Source organism: Hippocampus comes, unplaced genomic scaffold (assembly GCF_001891065.2).
Source record: "Hippocampus comes isolate QL1 unplaced genomic scaffold, H_comes_QL1_v1.1 scaffold39, whole genome shotgun sequence".
In the NCBI taxonomy this organism is placed as follows: domain Eukaryota; kingdom Metazoa; phylum Chordata; class Actinopteri; order Syngnathiformes; family Syngnathidae; genus Hippocampus; species Hippocampus comes.
Window position 1 is genome coordinate 977,272 of NW_017842054.1, and position 20,312 is coordinate 997,583.

The following is a 20,312-nucleotide window of genomic DNA, read 5'->3' on the forward strand; positions in this document are numbered from 1 at the left end:
TTACGACACTTACAAAACTGAGCAGAAGAAAAAAGTCCGTTTTCCACGGGGGGGGGGTCAACAGGCCAGGTAAGCCATCCTGTTCCTCCTGTAGGCACTCTGAGAGAAACACAATTCATCCGTTTTCCACGGGGGGGTCAACAGGCCAGGTAAGCCATCCCGTTCCTCCTGTAGGCACTCTGAGAGAAACACAATTCTTTCAACACGTGCGGACACGGAAATCCATTTGGATGCCAAAGTGCGCGTGTCCACGTACGGTGTGTCGGTAGTTGTATCTTCGGATGGCCTCTCGGATGTGACAAAGCTGGATGGCGCCGCTGGGAGGTTCCGCCGCAGCAGGACAGCTCTGAAACAACACGTTTCGAGTGCATTCAGACAATTACCGATTTCTTCGGAGACTCAAGCCAGAGTTTTTGGGGGCGGGGGGGCTGTAAAATTGTGGAAAAGTGCGCAAGTGATCTTCAACGCTAATTTTGAGTATACTGTAAATACAAATTTGCTTGAAAATAACATGTTTCTGGAAAAATCCAAATTCTTCTCGGAGCAGAACTTTTTATGCATTTCTCTTGGTTGTGGCCAAGGATGGAGATCACGTTGTGACCTTTTTACGTTTCCTCTGCCGCGCTCGCCCCTCCAGGCTTCCGTTGCCTTGGAGGAGGGGCTTGGAAGAGTGGGAGGACCCAGGAGTGGAGGGAGGCGTGGCTTCAGGCGACTCCGATTCTTTCTTGACCTGCCAGACAACACGTCAAGTTCACCTCAGGAAAACAAACAAAAAGAAATCAAAGACGAAAAACGACTCATATTTAGGTGGGGGGTGGGGGGCGTTAAGGTATGAATGATAGATGGATGATGCGGTTACCTGGGCGACAGTTTCATAGGCCAGGTAGGACAGTATCTCCATGGCGACGCCGTTGGGTTTGAGGTCCAGACTGCTGCAATCCAGCCAGTCGCGGAACTTGGATGCTTTCTTGGCTGCACGCGCACACACGCACAAATACATGTCAAATGAAAGATGTGTGAAATAATCCAAATTATTCACGTGGGATAAAAGGAAGTCTTACGATCACAGGGGAAAAAAACCTGAATGTCAACACATAATGGTTTGAGGTTTTTTTGAGAAAGACATTTTGGTTTTTTATAGAAAAGAATAAATAGGACGAGAACGATGTGCAATATTCATGTAGTCTATTACTAAATATATTTATTATTTCTTGATAGTCATTTTTTCATTACGGTTTAAAAAAAAATCTGTGTACATGTTTTTTCTCTATTATTGAAAAAGGTAATACTCTGCATTTCTGCATCAATGGATATCAAGTTGTATATGACGGCTTGATATTGTCCTGAAACGTGTCTGAATGCAAAGACAGTTACCAAAGCTGAGCTGTCGACTCTCACAGAATTCGGCGTACTGCGTCTGGTCCATGGCTCTGCTGTGACGCTCCAGACGCTGCAATCCCATAATAATCACAATCAGAACCCTCATCCGAAACCACGGGGGTGAAGGGCTTGTCTCCGCAGCGACCACCTCCAGCCTCTCTTGCTTGACGGGGTCCATCTCCTGCCGCTCGGCCAGGGACAGGAGCTCGCCCGTGTGGTCCAACCACAGCAGGTAATCCTGAGCCAGACGCTGGCGACGTTGGTTGCCCCCGGCTACCGTGCCTGACGACCCCGCGCCTGCGCCCGCCATTCCTTGCTATGATCGATCGGGGTTTATGATTTGGTGGGAAAAAAAAGAAAGACACCCACCTTGCTCCGGCTGCCCGTCATCATCGTCCAGGCCCTTGAGAAGCTTTGACTTGTAGTCACGGAATTGGAGATACTTCAACAGCCTTGACACCTTTCTCTGCGCAAAGTATGATTGGTATTAAGTACTGTATCTCAAGAGTGTACTCACTTTCTTTTTGAGAATTTGCAAAAAGATAGAATGTAGAAAAGAAAAATTGACTCTCGCTTTTTGGTCTCGTTTTTGATCAACAAAATTTTTTTTCAAGGAAAAAAAACTAAATCAAATTTTCCAGTCATATTTACCAAGTCTTGCATTTTAAAATGTGTGGAAAAAACATTTTGAAAAAAGTTGTCTTTTGTGAAATCAAGCAAAAAAAGTCCTATTTCCCAAAGAAAAGTGTGTGTTGACCTTGTCTCTGCGCATCAGGAAGAGGATGTCCTCCACCGCGATGACCCTTGAACCCCGGAGGGTGGCGCCCTCGCTGGCCTGATGGAGCTGATCAGCAAGTTGTACTTTTAAGTCATGTGGAAATTCTCAAGCAATTCGTATCAGAAATATATTTTGCCATGTACAAATGTTCCATTTGAAAATTCCCAAATCCAAAGGGCAGCCTTTTCTGGCAGTACCGCTCTCTTCCTATAGGGGCAAGAGTGAGTCAGGATGGCTGAATGCTTGATTTTTCAGTTGGACTGTCTTTTGATGACTTTTTTTCTAACCCTAGCCTTTTTCCTTCGCAAGAAAACTTTTAGAAACTTCTGCGAAAAAAATGCAAAACAAATGAAGACGTTTCCACGACACACGGTCATTGTCAACTTGTGTGAAACAGTGCGTTACCATGGTGATAAGCTGCGTATGCACAATGTCCTCCACCAGGGCTGCTGTCTCGTGCAACGGCCTGCGAGCGTCTCCCAGGGCAAACCTAGCACACGCACACACACACACACACACACACACACACACACACACACACACACGCCCACACACACGCACACACACACACACACACACATTTGGGCAAACCTCACATTTGCATGTAGAGAAAGTAGTTCCTGGACAACCCCGAAAATTGAAAACCACATCCCCGACATCCATTCTCATCTTTCCCTGGCCCGCCTCCTCTGTGCCATGACTGGCCATCGGCAGCTGTCACTCACACAGCCAAGAGGGGTTTAGTTTTGAGGTTGGGGGCTGGACGCTGAGGCTTGGGGTTCGGTTTTGGGGTTGACGTGGTTGCAGGCGTCTCTGACCGCCAACAACACACCAGGTGAGTAACACACGCAAACATTCATACACACACTAGCTGAGTGCATCAGTTTGTGGCGTGTGTTCTGAAACACGACATAAAAAAAGGCTTCAGGATGTTTTTTTGTTTTTTTTAAACGACCTTCTGCAAAGACTCAATGTGTTGACGTATATTCCATCTTCACCTCCGTGTCACGACTACGAGAAGCAAATTCGTCCTATTGTCTCTTTCTCAATATTTTGTATTCTAAAGCCAAATCCATACTGGGTGTCTAGTACATTACAACTTTCATTAAAAATATCGTAACATTTTAAAAACATTTTGATATAACTTGTCCTTTTGCTTTTCTTCTTTTAATCACAGCAGTTTTTAAAATCATTTTATTTAACGACTATGAAGTGGGGCCAATTGACCCGTTTTAACACTTTAAAAAAAAAAAGAAGAAAAAATTTTAAAATGGAAAATTATTTTTTGTTCCTGTAACCTTTAAAATGTTTATTTTTTGGGAACTACTATCTTCATGATTTTTTTATTTTATTTATAACAATCCTCTTAAATGTATGCTAGTTTCATCTTGAGGATAAAAATGAAGTAGTCATTTTGCTGTTCACTTCAAGTAAAAAGGTGGCAGAGAGGAGTCAAGACATATTTAATGTTCTGTAACGTGCCAAATGCACATTATACATAAGGCAATGCATACCGTGCACTGCATACATTGGCTTTGATTGTCTATACTTTGGCTGTAGTTTAGATGCACAACCCTGATTCCCAAGTGCAGTTTTCCCATTCCATGTGGGCTTTTTTTGGGGCATGGGGGCCATGACGCATATCACATTTGACAGCAAAAAACAGTGAAAATTCATCAGGGGATGTATTTCGCGTGTATTGTGGAGTGTAACCATGTGCCCGTGTGTAATGTCTTCATAAACAGGCTGACATGGCTTCAAACAGTCTCTTCGGTGCCGGCAGCCACACACTCGACACAAGTGAGTGTGTGTGTGTGTGTGTGTGTGTGTGTGTGTGTGCGTGTGTGTGTGTGTGTGTGTGTGTGTGTGTGTGTGTGTGTGTGTGTGTGTGTGTGTAGTGAGTCATACATCATGCCCTGTATCTCAGGTATGAAACTGGTCCTGGATGCCGCAGGGCGTTCTCGGGAGCCGGCCATGGCGGAAACAGCCATGTGACCTCTCTGGACCAATCACAAACTCTGTCACTAGACAAAGACGTCAACACACATTTTAGTCCATAATATCAACATGTTTTCATCAACTTCACAGCTTTAAAACACGTAGCGTATTGTAATTATCAACATTATTTTATTAGATTCACAACAGACTTGAAATCACTTGTGGGTTTGAGTTTGTTTACACAAATCGACAGATCACACTTCGTCAAACGCTAAAAACAACACAACACAACACAACCGTATTGAAGCAACACACAAACGGGCACGCACAAGTTGCACACGTACATACATGCACAAACCGGCGCGCGCGCGCACACAACGGCAGGTGTTTTAACCGCACTGCTTCCCCTGCGGTAATAAAATCTGAATAATAAAAAAGGACTCAGTTCCTCTGTATTCAAACAGTGCGGTCAAAGAGCCATCAATGCTCCGCAAATGCAAAAAAAAAAAAAAAAAGACAGAGGACAAAGACATGACAGAAGAGGGATACAATAATAAAAGAACTCACCAAAAGTTGTCCAGCACTGCGTCGCTGTCGTTTGTTTGAAATCCCGGCGCACTTCGATGACGTAGATCCGGAGGTAAACTATATTAAACTGAATTCTATGTATTTTTTTTAAACAATGAACATAGATATAGATCATATTTTGCTTTTTTAAATCGACAAATCTTGCATTATTTTGTAAATATCTGATTTGTGTTTTTTTTTTAAAGTCTTACGCGAAACAAGTCATTTTGGGGGGTGGGGAGTGTTTTTTTGTTAAAGTCGTGCCTTTTTAAAGCATTATCTTATTCAATTGAAAATAAGCGATACTGAAGACATGTTAAGAAAATGTTGAATCTTATAAATGGGCATTGTTTTGTTAGTATTTGTAAAAATGTCAAAGCAAAGACACAAACCATACCATTTAGACATATGTACAGTCATATTATAACAATAAAAGTTCTACATTTTGTGTGGCTGTCAATCAGATGCCGTGACGAAGCATCGACCCGCTCCCTCGCCATCCAACCTCGACGTGGACGAAGCCGAAACGCGCTACCTCCACGAGCGCGGCGCAGCGCCCCCGAGAGGCCTGGTGGCCACCGACAGCCCCAATTTCCTGTGCAGCAGCCTGCCGCATCACTGGAGGTGCAACAAGACCTTGCCTCGACCTTTCGCTGTGAGCACTCACCTTCATTTTAATGGCACTTAGGAAGAAAAATACACATACTTGTGCTTGTGCATCTGGAGTGCCAGCCCATTCATCAAGAGTGAAATTCAACAACCAACTGATTCTTGATCCATCCATCCATTATCCGAGCGGCTTCTCCTCACAAGTGTCGCGGCGGGTGCTGGAACCTATCCCACCTGTCATCGGGCAGTAGGCAGGGTGCACCCTCAACTGGTTGCCAGCCAATCCCAGCCAACTGATTCCGTCTGTCCTTAACTGATTATTTCTGAAAATGCAAGTGAGCCCTTCGGCATTCACGCCCAAATGGGATGTAACAGAGGCCTTATTTACATCATAACCACCCCCCGTACGGTATCACAAGAATCACTGTTTTTGAAGTGATCAAAAGGAAGGCCGAACTAGTCGCCTTGAAAGGCACATGACATTTTCCTCCATCGTGCAGGTAGTTTGCCTGGGCAACGACGTGGCAGACGGCGTTCTGGTCACGCTGATGGCGGGAAACGATGACAACAGCAGCGCCGAGTTACGCAACGCCACCGCCACAGTGAGGCAGGGACACGCCCACTTCAACGACCTGCGCTTCATTGGCCGCAGCGGCAGAGGTAGAAGGAAAATGAAAGGATTATGTCGTAAAAGTCGAAAATTTGCCACTTAGCTTGTGAGATTTATCTGCTCAATGGTGTCAATCAATTGACTAAAACTGCTAAGTTAAAATGAAGTGGTGTACATTTAAAAAAAAACATGGTTGCCTTTGGAATATGTTTTCTTCATGTGATCGCTTGAAGACTCCATAGATAGGCTAAAAAATAAAAACAAACAGTGAAGCAGCACCTACAGACAAACAATATAACAATACTCACAGATATATATTCTTTATCCTCTGTGATAGTATAGTAAACAAATTACATGTGAAATTGCTTATTTTGGTTCAATTTTCAATTGTGTTTTTTAACAATAAATCAACTGGATAATTAGTTCAAAGATGAAAGAGAAAAGTAATTTTAAAAAAGAATAATACATCTGAATGAATGAAATTAAGATCAATTCACTCTGAAAGAATTCCACAAATATTGCACGACAACACATTAATAATCCATGAATTGATGTTGTCGGCTTTTTTTTTTTCTCCCTAGGTAAGAGCTTCACCCTGTTCATCAACGTGCTGACCACGCCCCCTCAGGTGGCCACGCTGCACAGGGCCATCAAGGTGACGGTGGATGGCCCGCGCATGCCCAGGCGTCAGTACATACCGCCCCCTCCGCCTCCACCAACCACCCACACAAAAATAAAACATGAAGAATGATGGTCTATTCTTTTTTTTTTCTTAATTGCTGAGTGATATTGAGGCCGTTGGTTTTTATGTCCCCTTCAGGCCAGCGTCAAAAAGAAGCGGAGTCAGCACTTTTCAGGTCGTCCAGCTGCGGTGTGATCACTTCAGGTAAAAAGCAAACTTTTTAAAAAGTAGTCCTTGTGGTTTGAATTTGGGTCTTTGGAACAATGTGTAACGTGGTGGTGTGAGGAGGAAACCAGCCCTGGACATGTACCTCACTTCCTGTATCTACCAATGCCGTCATATGTTTTTATTATTCTATAGCCTTGATCGTCCACACGGAGTGACCATGCTTGAAATGTTCTAGTCTGCAGATTGGGTTGAGTACGTGTTTTGGGTAACCACAGTCCTCCTCTCCAGATTGCAGATCCTCCTCCTCCCTGTGGTCCAGCGAGCCGTCCCTGTTGGGCCAGATGGCCGCCCTGACGTCTTCCTTCCCTGCGCCTCCCCGAATGCACCCGCATCACCACCAGCACCATCGCCAGCGCCATGCCACCCTGTCCTACGCCGCCCAGCCCGCCGCCTACGCCTCCTACCTCAGCTCGGCGCCCGCCCCTCCGCTCAGCCACGGCGGCCCCTTCTTCTACGCGCCCAACCAAGCCATCGAGAGCGTGGGGGACGACGGCGGCGTGGCGGCGGCGTTGAGCGCTTATATCGAAGGGGCGTGTTTTACCCTCAGGGGGGAGGAGCCTGTGTGGAGACCTTATTGAGATGTGCTTGCCAAATTAGCCAATTCGAAATGTTGTTCCGACAGTCCAGACCTGAAAGGTTCCACCAAACATGTCCAGTTCTAGGGTAGTAGTACAAATGGTCATCATAATTAAATGACATAAACGACAAGAGAGTATCTGTATAAACTGAACTTGCATGTGAATGCTGAAGAGAGTTCCTCCTGGAATGGAACAATAAAGCGAGAGTCAACATGTTTATTGGACGTCTGATGAGTGAACCCGACTATAAGACCTGAACCCTAGTTTGGAACCCTACTTTGAAAACCCAACTCTAGTTTAAAAGTTTGACAATGGCTTGAAGGGGGTGGGTTGTCAATAGTATATTCAGGACAGTATAAGACTTTGACTGAGAATCATTAAAAACAATTGAAAAAAAATAAATACAATTGACTGGAAGTGAAAAGCTATGTGATTTTTTTTCACTTATCCAATATATCAGGTGTGCCCAATACGTCGATAGCGATCGACCGGCAGCTTGCGGACTGATCCCAAGTCAAAACATTTGTGTGTCCGTGTGCGTTATTAATATGATATATTCTTGTGTTGGTGCACACTGCACCCTTAGCAACCTATCAGTCTCACTTCCACAAAAAGTATTTAAAAAATAAAAGTAAAAAAGCAGGTCCAGTAACCTTTAACCTGTGTGTGTGCGTCTGTGTGTGTGCGTGTGCGCGCTTGTCAGCCGGGTGTCAGGGGAGGTGCGGCTGTCCAGATAAGCCCACGCCTCGGTTGGTGTGCATTGTGACACTGATGGAGCGCCTCCTAAAAATAAAAATCGAGTAAGGTGAGGTGAGCCAAATTTGCATGTGAGTGTTCTTCTAGGGGAAAGTTATGCTACAGTGACATGATAGCAGAGGTGTGAAATATGCACGCGCACGCAAACACTCACACACACACACACACACACACACACACACACACACACACACACACACACACCTCACATATACAGGAATAGTCAAGTTGAATCTGTCAAAGTAGGTTGCAAGAACAATGAGTGTACGTAAATTTGTTTGCTTGTGAAAACGTCACTTTTGAATTTATTCTAGAACTCAAATCAACTCATCTTTATTGAGTATAACACATTTTAAAAACAGTCAGAGCTGGGGCAAAGTGCTGTCCAGCAGAGATGGGCATTCCGTCCCTGGAGGGAGGGCGGAGGACGACAAGTCTTTTTTTTTTTTGAAAGGACGGACTCCGCAAGGACGGAAGAAGGTTTTTCTCTGTCCCTTTAATCGTCCCTAATGGGGTTAAGCATGTGCTGCAGGGAGGCAAAATAACACGGCCAGAGTGTAGCCGAACACCGTCTTTTCTGAACAAGCAATTTCACGGCTTCGTCTCAACTGTAGCCAAACACCAAATGTAATATTATTATTGTTATTATTATTATTTTCTGAACAAGCAATTTCACGGCTTCGTCTCAACAGTGTTTTTTTTTTAGCAACACTGCCACCGAGTGTGCGGTCAAGAGAACATAACAAAGTACCTCTGGACGTCCATTTCACTAACGCTGAACCCTTGCGGTTAAGAAGAGGTTGACGTGAGCACGAAGTAAAGATGTCAAGGTAAAAGTTGGTGGCCATCGACTGCAGGTGTGCCACGTTAGGCTACATTGAGATGACTCCGTTACGGGTTCACTGTACGGCAAGTGAGAAAGAACAGATCTCGTTCGTGTCGGAAACCAACGAGGCGTTTGAACCGTTGAATACAACATTCCGTGGGAGCCATAACCTCTTTCATCATCTATAATCAATATGACTACTCTTTTGCTTTTTATTTTCAAATTCTGTAGCAGACAATTGTTGAACTGGGTCGGAGCAATAAGTCAGCCCATCCGCCATATTGCATGTGGCTTTAATAATCGAAATAAATTTGGCAAATATTGTAAAATTGAGTGTGGATAGCATCATCCAATCAAAAGCGATCATTCCGAGGCGTGTTTTCATCCGTTCAAGACAAAATGAAAGCTTTTTTTTTTTTTTTTACTGAGAAAGCGTCATTTTAAATCGAACTGTCATCAGCATCAAATTGAACGGAAAAATAACATCTTCTCAGGATAGAACAGCAAAAACAGTGGCACGAACAGTGAACCATTCGGAAATATGAATTTCATCCATTTTGGAACAAGCCTCATGTGATGTGTTTATTTATTTAGTTATTTATTTATTTTTACATTTTAATCAATGGAAAAAAAAACCCATCTCAACAAACCATTGTGGGCTGTTGTGTGTCGAATTTTGAGGGGAAAGGAGTCGCATCCGATTCGAGATAAGGCAAAATGTGGAAAAAAAAAATGGAAGCACTGTGACTGTTTCTGGATACACCAAATGGGATTTGCTGTGTTTTTCTTCAATTGCCTTCTGTTCTAAATTTGGAAAAAGCTTTTTTTGTTTTTTAGGTCGTGTTGGCACGATGAGTTGAAGAAAATGTGAATGAATTCTGTACCTTTTGCAATTAGGCTATCGCCTAGTCTCCATGTTATTTCTGTGTGTGTTGTTATTAATACATTTGCAACAAATTTGTCTTGGCACACTGTCGAGTGTTTGAAAAAAATGTCATTCCATTTTGGGTAGTAAGATGGCAAAACGTGGAAAAAGCAAAGCACTGAAAGTTTTCCAGATGCGGCATATGTGCCAAAATGTCAGCAGAGTTACCACAGCGAGGTTCGCCCGTACCTTATCTGCTGATCTTCAGACTTCTTGTAATTTTGAAGAACTTTTCTGTGATGGAGCGCAGCGTTCAAACACACGTCGCAAATGAAAAGACAATGGCGCCTCTGTCACTGGGCAAAAGCACTCGCAGCCATGTTCCCAAAGTGACTTTCAGAGTCACATGGCGTAACCGCCGCGTTAATCGATTCAACACAAGCATGCACATACGGCCTGCAGGAACGCGGCGGCCTTGCAGTGCCGTCACAAGTTCTGTGCAGGATTCCTAAAAAAATTCCACCGCGCTGGTTGGGAGATATTGGGAATCTTCCTTTGGTGCGACCTGCTGTGAGCGTTCTGGCCAACGAATCACTAAGGAGGGAGCGGTGCCTCTCCGAAAGGACAGGTTCCGCTCTAATGTAATTGAGGAGCACAAGTCTTCTCAAGTGAGCCACCTTGTCCTGCGGAGTCGGGGGTGGATGAGAAAAAGTCATTTTTACACGCTCACAAAGTCACCTAACAATCTAAAAGAAGAGTCGAACCATGACCGAGATGTTTTTTCAAAGATAGCACACAACGTCCTTTTGAAGCATCTATATAGGCTGACCATTCAATTTTCATCTCGAAAACACCTTCCTGAGTCCCTAATTTCCAACCCTAACATTAGCTTCGGACCCTCAGTGGAAACCCTAACTTTTGGCTGAAATGAGGGATGCTATAGCAGCAGAAGCGTTCACTCATTGAGTAGTCTCCGACACCGATGACCGTTATTGACAACCGATACCGACGAATTGTGCCTTTAGTACTTTTGATATATAACATTTAAAACATGGAAATGACAAAAAAATTGTGAACAAAGACGTTTATTTTCGATGCAGATGATGTGTCAAAACTGCCACAGTATAGCGCCATCTACTGCCGAGGAGGACTTACTCAATTTTTTTTTGCCTCAAGTATCGGTGGCTGGTCTCGAAAGCCCCCACAACAACCTGATATCTTAAATTAATGCTGGTATCAGCCCGATATGATGCCTGATATCAGTACTCGTCCAACCCAAGTTAAAACCATAACTTGAAACGCGAAACCTGGTTCGAAACTCTGACCCAGCCTAGGAACCCTGATTCAAACACAAAATCTTGGCTTCAAACACCAATTTGAGATCCTGATCCTGGCTTGAAAGCCTAACTTTGACTTGAAAACTTGATTCGACTATCCTTGACTTCATATCCCTAATTTGCAATCCCGAATTTGAAATCTGTTTTTGAAACCTTGACTTCAAACTGCACCCTTGTCTTCAAACATTATCCCTTGAGTCCAAACCCGAGCTTAAAAAAAAAAAAAAAAAAAAAACCTTGGCTTGAAGCCCTAATTTTAATGTGAGATCCCGTCTCCAAACCTACACTTGAGCACCTACCCTCATCTTCAAGCCTTCATCTGAAATCCGGAGGCTAACCTGAAAGGGGACGTCAAAAATGTTGCTGACCACAATATGTTCTATGCCCCGCCACAAGTCGAAACGCGCTGTGCGGATGAATGTTGCGTCTGTGGAGTACGAATGAGGCAGCAAAAGCCACTCTTCTTCTTCCATCTCAGGGGGCGGCCATTTTGCCATTCGTCGTCGACCGAAGATGACCTCATGTTGGGAACGACGCGTGACCAAACCCTGGAAAACAGTTGCGCCGTGATAGTTCTGACCCCAACCCACGTTCTTAGGCACGGTCACGTCATTTTCAGTGGACAGGCAGCAGGTGGCGCTACAAGGCCAAATGGTGGCCCCCTGAGATGGATGCTGTTGACTGCCATTCAAAAGCAACCCGGTTCTTGTTCGACCCGAAGCTTTTCCCTCGCAAATCAATTCCCTTGACGTTAGCGCAATAGTTTGTAGATGGACAATCGAAATGACCTTCAGGTAGCGTTCCTTGCCAACTTCCCAATTACTCACTCACACACACACACACACACACACACAACGCCCAGAGTTAGGGGAACTACTGGCCAGATAAGAAAAGAGTGACAAGGGGGGAATGCTGGGCCTAAACTCAAAGCCATTGTGTCCTCGTACAATATACGACTTCCTCTCCATGCCAGATGCCACACACTCACAAGCACACACACAAAGATGTAAGGCAACTCAACTTAAAAAAATATATATATCTATATATCTATATATATCGATATATAGATATATATATAGATAGATAGATAGATAGCATTCAGACACACACACACACACACACACACACACACACTCACGTATACAAACATACAAACTCTCACACACAATTACACACAGATTCAGACACACCCACAGTTTCTCTTTCTCTCTCACACACACATTCACACACACACACATTCACGCACACGCGCACACACACGCACACACACGCGCGCGCACACACACCCACACACACAGTAGAGTCGTACAAATGTATACAGGCAAACACACACAAACCAACGCATCCACATACAGTACATGGGATTCCTTTGTGGACGCAGCCCAGGGCAAGTGAAGGAGGGAAAGACCCAGCCAGGGTGAGCGAGCGAGATATAGAGAGAGAGAGAGAGAGAGAGACTACAAAAGTGAGAGTCACCCCGACGTCCCCTCTCACGCACCCGCAAAGTGCGTCCGGACTGCAAGCAACTTGCTGACTTTCTCTCTCGTTTTTTTCGGGTCAAAAGTTATCCAGAACTTTCGGAGCGGTTTCCTTGGATTCTGCGACCCGTCGCCACTTCCCACAGGCGCAGCCAGACTCGGCTTCTTCCTGCCTTGCTCAAGGGCATTTGCTTGGACCAGCCCCACCGTGCTGCTCGTTGGCCCAAAGCGCAACTTTCCGAGCTTCAAGCCCACAGGCGACATCACGCCATCAACGAGATCATCAGGTAGTTGGTTGGCGCGCATCTCCAACACACACACACACACACAAACACACATGCGCAGCCTCTCAGCCTTCCGCCAGGGGTTCCCCAAGATTTTGTGCTCCCATCTCCAGAAAATTCTGCTTGAAAAAAAAAACATCGGAATGGATCAAAATCTCCACTGTTTTGCGTGACCAAGACTCAGACTGTGTTGCGTAGGAACAAAATCAAAGAGAAAGCGAAGAAATAAGTTGGTTGTGACTGCACATATTGTCGTAGCCGTGCGTTGGGTGTGTGCTTTTAAGGGCCGCGGCCTCGTGAGTGAATTCACAAGCTGGATTTGGCTGGTTGGTGTGTGAGTGAGCGTGAGCTGTGGCCCGCAGCTGCTCTCATCTTGACTTTGCGTGGGGGCACTGTGAAATAAACGGCTGCAAGTGGATCGACGAAAAGGAACACAACGTGGACGCATGGATGATGACGTTGGAAGTTGGGGTATTGAATCGCTACCCGGCTTGTTGCAGTCAACATTGATTGACACAATTGCGTTTTGGTAAGAGCGAACACTGGAATCCGCTCTTCAAATGTACAGCCGGGCGGCACGGCGCTCGACTGGTTGGCACGTCCGCCTCACAGTGCGGAGGCGCAGGGTCCGATTCCGGCTCTGGCCTTCCTGTGCGGAGTTTGCGTGTTCTCCCCGTGCCTGCGTGGCTTTTTTTCCGGGCACTCTGCTTTCCTCCCAGATTCCAAAAACGTGCATGGCAGGTTGATTGGCGATGCCCAAATTGTCCCGAGGTGTACACGAGCGTGAGCACGAATGGTCGTTTGTCGCTGTGTGTTCAGAGTGTACCTCGCCGACTTCGCAGAGACAGCTGGGATCGGCCCCGGTGCGCCCGCGACCCTCCTAAGGAGAAGCGGATTCGAAAATGGAGGGATGAATATCGAAGTGGCTGAAAATGGGGACGCCGACAGGTGGAAGGGTGAAGGCTCATTTCAGAAGACAAACTTGTTCCATTGCACCGGTTTATTGCGTTCTTTTTTGGGCTTTTTTTAAATTATTCATTCCCCAAGAATATGAAATGAAAAGTAAAGTTTTGTCCTGCTCACCCATGGGAACATGGCCAAAGAGTAATCAAAAGTTCGTATGCTTTCCAACTTGTTGAAGAACCCAACAAAGAAAATGGGTGCAAATCATTGCTTTGCGAGCACACACACACACACACACGCGGAATATTCATAACTCTAAATAAATGTTGCACAGATAAAGAAGGCTTTTGTTCTGGTGGTATTTGCTTGGCAATTTTGTTTCATGTGGTTTAAATGTTTTGTATTTATTTATCTCTCAATGCTTCAATTGCCCAAGAACGCTCGGTTACGCTCACTTCATTTCATTTACTTCAAATTAAAAAAACATCCTGAGGTGCACGAAAGACAGACTGGGAGAGAGACGCCGAGAGAATTATGGCAGCAGGATGGAGAACAATGCTGAGTGCTGGGGCCACACACATGCACACGCTCGCACACACCCACACACACACACACATACACACACGCACACACACACACACACGCGCACACACACACACACACGCGCACACACACACACACACGCGCACACACACACACACACAGAGGTCAAGCAAAAGTCTATACAAGGAAGTAATATTGTTATTAAGTATCCCAAGAGTATTTCGGGAAGACATGAACACACACACACACACACACACACACACACACACACACACGCACACACACACACACACACACACACACAAAGTTCAGCACCTCAGGGTGTCCCAAAGACAGGAAAGGAGGGGCATTTAAGAATAAAAAAGGCACAGTCAAAAAAAATATCTTCGATTGGTTCTGCAGTTTGTGGTCGGCTCAAAAGAAAAAAAAAAGTTTGGGTCTCTTTGACCTTGAAGGCTCTCTCTCTCAAGACCCTTCAAGGCCGTCTTGCGTGCATCTGTGCAAATGTGTGAAATGGCATCGAAGCAGAAACATCCCCGGAAGGCGCAAGCGCAAAGGGGCGCCTTTGAATGCTCCCCAACTTATTTTTAGAATCCATGAAGTGACGTCGCGTGCTCCGAGCGACAGACACAGACGGTGCGGACAGGTGTTTCCCTTCCAATTCAAAATCGCACAACAACCAGACAATCGAAGAAAAACAACAACCGTTGTGTGGTCAAATTCAGAAGTTTCCATTGGTGAGTGGAAGTCTTGGGTTGCTACACAAATAGCAGCAAAAGACGAGTGCATGTGCCTGTGTGTGTGTGAGTGGATGTTTTCCCTTCCCAAGAGAGCTTCCGGGCGAGTGTGGGAACCAAAAGTGAAGCTATACTAAGATGAGGAACAAATATGAAATGTATATTTTGAAAAACGGTCAAATTGAGGGCTTTGCGATTCAATGCGAATCGCTGCGTTGAGCCCAAATGGTGCTAAGTCTTCTCTCTATTCAGGAGAAAGGCATTTTGGGGGTCAGGATTTGTCAAAAGACATCACAGATCAGGAATTGCAACACACTTCACACTCAATTTCTCCTTGTGCTGAAATTAGCTCCGGCCCAATGTGGGTTTCTCGACCATGACGACCAAGTGAGGAGCTGGGGCGCTGCGACTAAGCGAGCGGCTACGACTTGTGTGTATGGGGAAAAAAAAGCAAGTGCCTGTAAAGATGCAGGGAGCATTTTCATCGGCACAGGCAGCACTTCGTATACCGGCACTTGTCGACGACTGCATCAACATCATCACCAGGCGATCATGTACCGCTTATAGAAGAGAATGGAGTGCATCTCTGCTGACCTTGTACTGTCGTCCAGCCGTGGCGTGAAAACGGCTCAGAGTCACTTTTACATCCCGACAGTATGTCACCTTGAAGTTTTTATTCTTGTTATGATCACATAAGGCAGAAGCACAAGAGTCAATATCCCTGTCCCAGAATCAAACCTGAAACACTTGGTCACAAGCCGCATTCTGAACCACTCATTCTCATGCACATTATCTGATTCATTGGGCTTTTTAGTACTCCCTGCCCACATCCCGCAGTGAAGGTTACAAAATGATTATGTATGTTTTGTACTTTGAGGCAAGAACGTGACTTTGGCTGAGTGGTAGCCAGCATCCAAACAGCCAGTGAGGAAATCAATGGCAGACTGGAGTCTGCTGGGAAACTTCCTGGAGGAAGTACAGGAACACTCCACCTCCATTGGCAAGGTACACACACACACACACACACACACACACACACACACACACATATACAAAAATGCACAGACTCATGACTGTCAGCTCAGCTACTTTGAGGTCCTCCTGGTCATTTTGTGTCAGTACACTTCTTGCTGTGACATAACAATGTCATGTTTGAAAGTTTGGAAAAACAGTACTTGAAAGCCCAACTTCGGTTGAATTCCGAGTGATAACTTTGTTCTATCCCGCAACGAAAATCGCTGGTATCTCGGATCATCTTACCCCATTGAAATGAATGTAAAAAACATTCAATCCGTTCGCGTTCGGTAATAACGCAATCCAATAGAATGTAAAGAATTGATCAGTTTTTACTTGATCATTTTATCCTTGCCTTCACCGGACATCGTGCGCTTGTGTGCATGTCTTGGCCGCCAGGGGGCAGTATAAAACATACAGTCCATAATACATACACAAGGAAGACGTTTTATCATTTTTCACTGAACATAATATGTGCGAGTATTGGGCTATTTTTCCAAGTCTGATACTGCTCTGTCGGTGTTCAAACTTTTAGTTTGCAAGTATCACCAAATATCCGGTAGTTTCGATTTCGATTATCCATCGGTGGTCTTTTACATTGTGTGTTAGCATTAAGCTAACACTTTTATTTCCATGACAAGCCCCCGGGAGTTCTATTTGCGGTGTAATTGCGGTCATTTCGTCACACAAATGAGGCGCTTACGTATGAAGAATATTCCTCGAACAATGGGAAGGACTATTTGGTCAAAACAAAACAAAGTGACACGGAGGTTTGTGCTCGCAGGTGTGGTTGACCATCCTGTTCATCTTCCGCATCCTGGTCCTCGGGACGGCGGCCGAGTCGTCTTGGGGTGACGAGCAGGAGGACTTCAACTGCGACACGGAGCAGCCCGGCTGTGAGAACGTTTGCTACGACAAAGCCTTCCCCATCGCGCACATACGATACTGGGTACGCGACGTAACAGCACTTTGGCTTGCCAGCATTGACACACATTACGGTCCGATATAGCCTGGCGCAATTGTTTTTGCGGGGGGAAAATGGGAGAGGGGCTAAATTTAGCCTCGGTTCTCAGTGGAAGTTGCAGAAGAGTCTGAAAAAGACTAAGACATATTTTTGTGAAATAAGACAATCAATTTACTTGAAGGAGGTATGAAACAGTTCGTCTATTTTTGTTTATTGCATGCATTATTTTGTCGAGAGGACTTGAGAGTATACTGCTAAGCGGTTTGTGGTTTTTCATGTGGACGTCGCATGTCAATGTCTGGGGGAAAAAAAAAATCAATTATAATGTTACAATTTCAGGCTGTCAGCCAATTCAAATATGTAATCGTCATTCATCGAACGATTTGATGACGTTTGAGTGAATAAATATTGGCAACCGTGCAGTGCAGGGCATTTCTAGAAGGAAATTCATATGTGCAAGTGTCTGCAGCATCGCAAGTGGACTTCCCCAAGTCTGGATTGCCAGTCTGCTTTCATGAAGAAATCCCCGAATACTTAACAGGGGAGAGTCTAGACCTCTGAAGATGTACACAATTTTAAGTGAACCGAGGTTCCTTCTCGCGCTTCTCGGCAGGTGCTGCAGATCGTGTTCGTTTCCACGCCCAGCCTGGTGTACATGGGCCACGCCATGCACACGGTGCGGCGGGAGGAGAAGCGGTGCAACCGAGAGGAGGACGGAGCGGGCGAGGATGACGATGACCCAGGAGGGGGCGACGACGACGAGGAGCAAGGCGGCAAGGATGACAAGGAATCGGGGAAGGGAAAGAAAGCGGGACCGTCGGGGGGCAGGGTGCGCCTGAAGGGAGCGCTGCTGCAGACCTATGTGCTGAGTATCCTCATCAGGAGCATCATGGAGGTAAACGCTGACGCCATTTGCGTTTCTGGCAAGCAGTTCTTCAAAAAAGAGCTGGACTGTCAATCTAAACATGAAACAAAAACGATGACAGGATCTTTATTCAGCTAAACCACATAATTTTGCCTTACAGAAGTCTGCTAGCTTGAAGCTAACACAGAATGGCAAATGCAATATACAGGCTAACAAAACTAGGATTGATGTTGCAGTAATAGATAGATCCTTCATTCATTCTGTGAGGGAAATTAGACCATCACAGCAGCAATTTTCACAATTGCACCCAAAAAATACTTAGAGCGACAGACATTTGAATACAAACAGTGCAGCAAAACACATCGACAACAGTTTCGTGTGGCACAATGTCAAAAAAAGCGATTCTGATTAGCATTTGTGAAAAATGAATGCATTTGTCTCAAGTAAAAGAGAAACATAAAAAGTAGCTGACTGCAGTTGATGTGTTGTTCCATGCAGGTGGTGTTTCTCTGCCTCCAGTACTTCCTGTACGGAATATTCTTGAACCCTCTTTATGTGTGCAAGGTAAAAAAAAAACACAACTTGATTTTCAAGTTGTGTTTTTTTTCCCTCGGCCAATAAGTGCCACTGTGCGTGCGTGCGTGTGTGCGTGGTTAGGCTTGGCCGTGTCCACACCTGGTCAACTGTTACGTTTCGCGGCCCACGGAGAAGAACGTCTTCATCGTGTTCATGTTGGCCGTGTCCGGCGTGTCCCTGGTGCTCAGCGTGCTGGAGCTCCACCATCTGGCGTGGAGGCACTGCTGCAGGTAAATGGCCGAAACACGTGTCTGTATTTCTCGCTCCAGCATTGATGGCCATCATCAACTGCACATTGAAGAACGCCTGTCCAGACTGCTCATCGGGCAGCTTGTTCATTAAAGGCATCCATTGGAAAAATGAAAACATTAACACTGCTATTTTTTTTTTTTTAACTTCCTTATTACTGTACAACTTATATTACAACTTTTTCCGATTACTATTTCAGCCGCCGTTTCCGCACATTTGAACATGCAGAAGCAAATAACGCTGGTCAATAGCAAGTTTTAATCAGAGATGGCTTTACATGACCCTAAACATATTTTTCATGCTGATTTGTTTTTAAAAAATTCTTATTTTCCAGCACACCGGGTTTTGGCAGATGTTCTTGTTTCTAATTTTGACCTATAAATGCTTGCAAAATATGGAGTTTACTATGTGTTGTTATTTGTACCTATCAAGTTTCAGAAAAAAATACACTTGTTCACTGATTTAAAAAATGTTGAAAAACTGCGTTGGCCAGTCTAATTCCCGCCAAACGTAATGTGTTGTGAATATCTTTGTTTTTTCAATCATAAAGAACAAAACTGTTTCCACACGGACAAACTTCCTCTTTGCAGGCGCTTTTTGGTGTCCAGGAAACTGGCGGCCGCCACCGAGACAACTCAATCCAAACAAGTCCACATGTCTCCGCCTCCGCCGCGGCCGTCCACCCCGCCTCCCGAATTCAGCCAATGCGTGATGGGCTCCTCGCACTTCCTGGCACTGCCCTTCCCCAACCACCGGCTGGCCCACCAACAGAACTCGGTCAACATGGCGGCCGAGCAGCACAAGATGACGGCGGGCACGGGCGGCGACGAGGGCCTGCTGCCGATGAGCTGTTATTCGGCCGGCTGGCACGGCCCCGCCGACGTGGCCGCCTGCTACGACGCCGCCGGCTGCCTGCGGATCCAAAATCCCGGCGGCGCCGAGCGTCTGCTGCTGTGCGCCACCGATGCCGTCGCCTGCCCCAAGGATAAACGGAGACTGAGCAAAACCAGCGGCGCCAGCGGACGAACGCGAGCCGATGACCTCGCCATCTGACGACGAGGCCCATTCAGCTCCCGGCTCGAACTTGTGACGCACGCAATCAACACTGTGGTCCTTCATCTTGAAGCCTCCGAGGAGTGTTCCGCTCTTTACACCTGACCCCCTTGTAATAAAACCAACTGAAAGCATAATGGTGGGAATCAGGCTAAACAGTCCAATTTTAACTTTTCAAAGACAAACAAGAAGGGCTGCCTGGAGGTCACCAAAATAAAAGGTCATCGAGAAGGCCATGTATTTGGTTCCACCACTTAACAGCAACTAGAGCAATTCACAATCAATATCTATCTGGTAATGTGAGGAAAAATGGAAAGAAAATATATCCTGCTCACAAGAGAGTCTGATGATTAAAAGTAGGGATGTTCGGGACTGCTTTTTTTCCAGAACAGTATTCGCTCTTTTAGTACCCACCGATACTATGGACTGATACCTCGAGTACTTTTCAGAAAAAAAAAAAAAGTCATTTAACACTATGCCAAAAAATTGTAA

At 45.4% G+C, this 20,312-nt stretch overlaps 3 protein-coding genes across 5 annotated transcripts; 2 read left to right on the forward strand and 1 right to left on the reverse strand.

Annotated features, from left to right (window-relative positions):
- Positions 1-99: 99 nt before the first annotated feature.
- supt3h (SPT3 homolog, SAGA and STAGA complex component) lies at positions 100-4,735 on the reverse strand. Its single transcript, XM_019860336.1, is given in 10 exon segments — positions 100-179; positions 257-346; positions 602-972; positions 1,375-1,450; positions 1,529-1,677; positions 1,750-1,846; positions 2,138-2,224; positions 2,564-2,648; positions 4,067-4,182; positions 4,664-4,735. Coding segments are annotated over 9 exon segments (1,080 nt in total). The 5' UTR covers positions 4,150-4,182; positions 4,664-4,735; the 3' UTR covers positions 100-137.
- Positions 2,674-7,585, forward strand: runx2a (RUNX family transcription factor 2a). Of its 3 annotated transcripts, XM_019860338.1 has the most exons (7): positions 2,674-2,993; positions 3,904-3,958; positions 5,128-5,318; positions 5,773-5,932; positions 6,464-6,568; positions 6,703-6,768; positions 7,021-7,585. In XM_019860338.1, exons 2-7 carry the CDS (start codon positions 3,910-3,912, stop codon positions 7,368-7,370), a joined length of 921 nt encoding a protein of 306 aa, XP_019715897.1. In that variant the 5' UTR covers positions 2,674-2,993; positions 3,904-3,909; the 3' UTR covers positions 7,371-7,585. The 3 variants fall into 3 exon arrangements, with proteins under 3 accessions (XP_019715897.1, XP_019715896.1, XP_019715898.1); XM_019860337.1 differs by lacking the exon at positions 2,674-2,993 and having other exon boundaries at positions 3,457-3,958; XM_019860339.1 differs by lacking the exons at positions 2,674-2,993; positions 6,464-6,568 and having other exon boundaries at positions 3,457-3,958.
- A 4,906-nt stretch (positions 7,586-12,491) lies between these two features.
- On the forward strand, positions 12,492-20,282 carry LOC109510226 (gap junction alpha-5 protein-like). Its single transcript, XM_019860395.1, has 7 exons — positions 12,492-12,919; positions 15,977-16,104; positions 16,898-17,062; positions 17,691-17,972; positions 18,441-18,506; positions 18,600-18,748; positions 19,358-20,282. Exons 2-7 carry the CDS (start codon positions 16,036-16,038, stop codon positions 19,818-19,820), a joined length of 1,194 nt encoding a protein of 397 aa, XP_019715954.1. The 5' UTR covers positions 12,492-12,919; positions 15,977-16,035; the 3' UTR covers positions 19,821-20,282.
- Positions 20,283-20,312: the final 30 nt, after the last annotated feature.

Bases quoted from the DNA above. Each gene is read 5' to 3' on its own strand.
- runx2a (XM_019860338.1), top strand. From the start codon at position 3,910: ATGGCTTCAAACAGTCTCTTCGGTGCCGGCAGCCACACACTCGACACA. The intron at 5,319-5,772 runs GTGAGCACTCAC...TCCATCGTGCAG, and splicing joins CCTTGCCTCGACCTTTCGCT to GTAGTTTGCCTGGGCAACGA. The intron at 6,569-6,702 runs GTCAGTACATAC...TGTCCCCTTCAG, and splicing joins TGGCCCGCGCATGCCCAGGC to GCCAGCGTCAAAAAGAAGCG.
- LOC109510226 (XM_019860395.1), top strand. From the start codon at position 16,036: ATGGCAGACTGGAGTCTGCTGGGAAACTTCCTGGAGGAAGTACAGGAA. The intron at 16,105-16,897 runs GTACACACACAC...TTGTGCTCGCAG, and splicing joins ACTCCACCTCCATTGGCAAG to GTGTGGTTGACCATCCTGTT. The intron at 18,507-18,599 runs GTAAAAAAAAAA...GTGCGTGGTTAG, and splicing joins ACCCTCTTTATGTGTGCAAG to GCTTGGCCGTGTCCACACCT.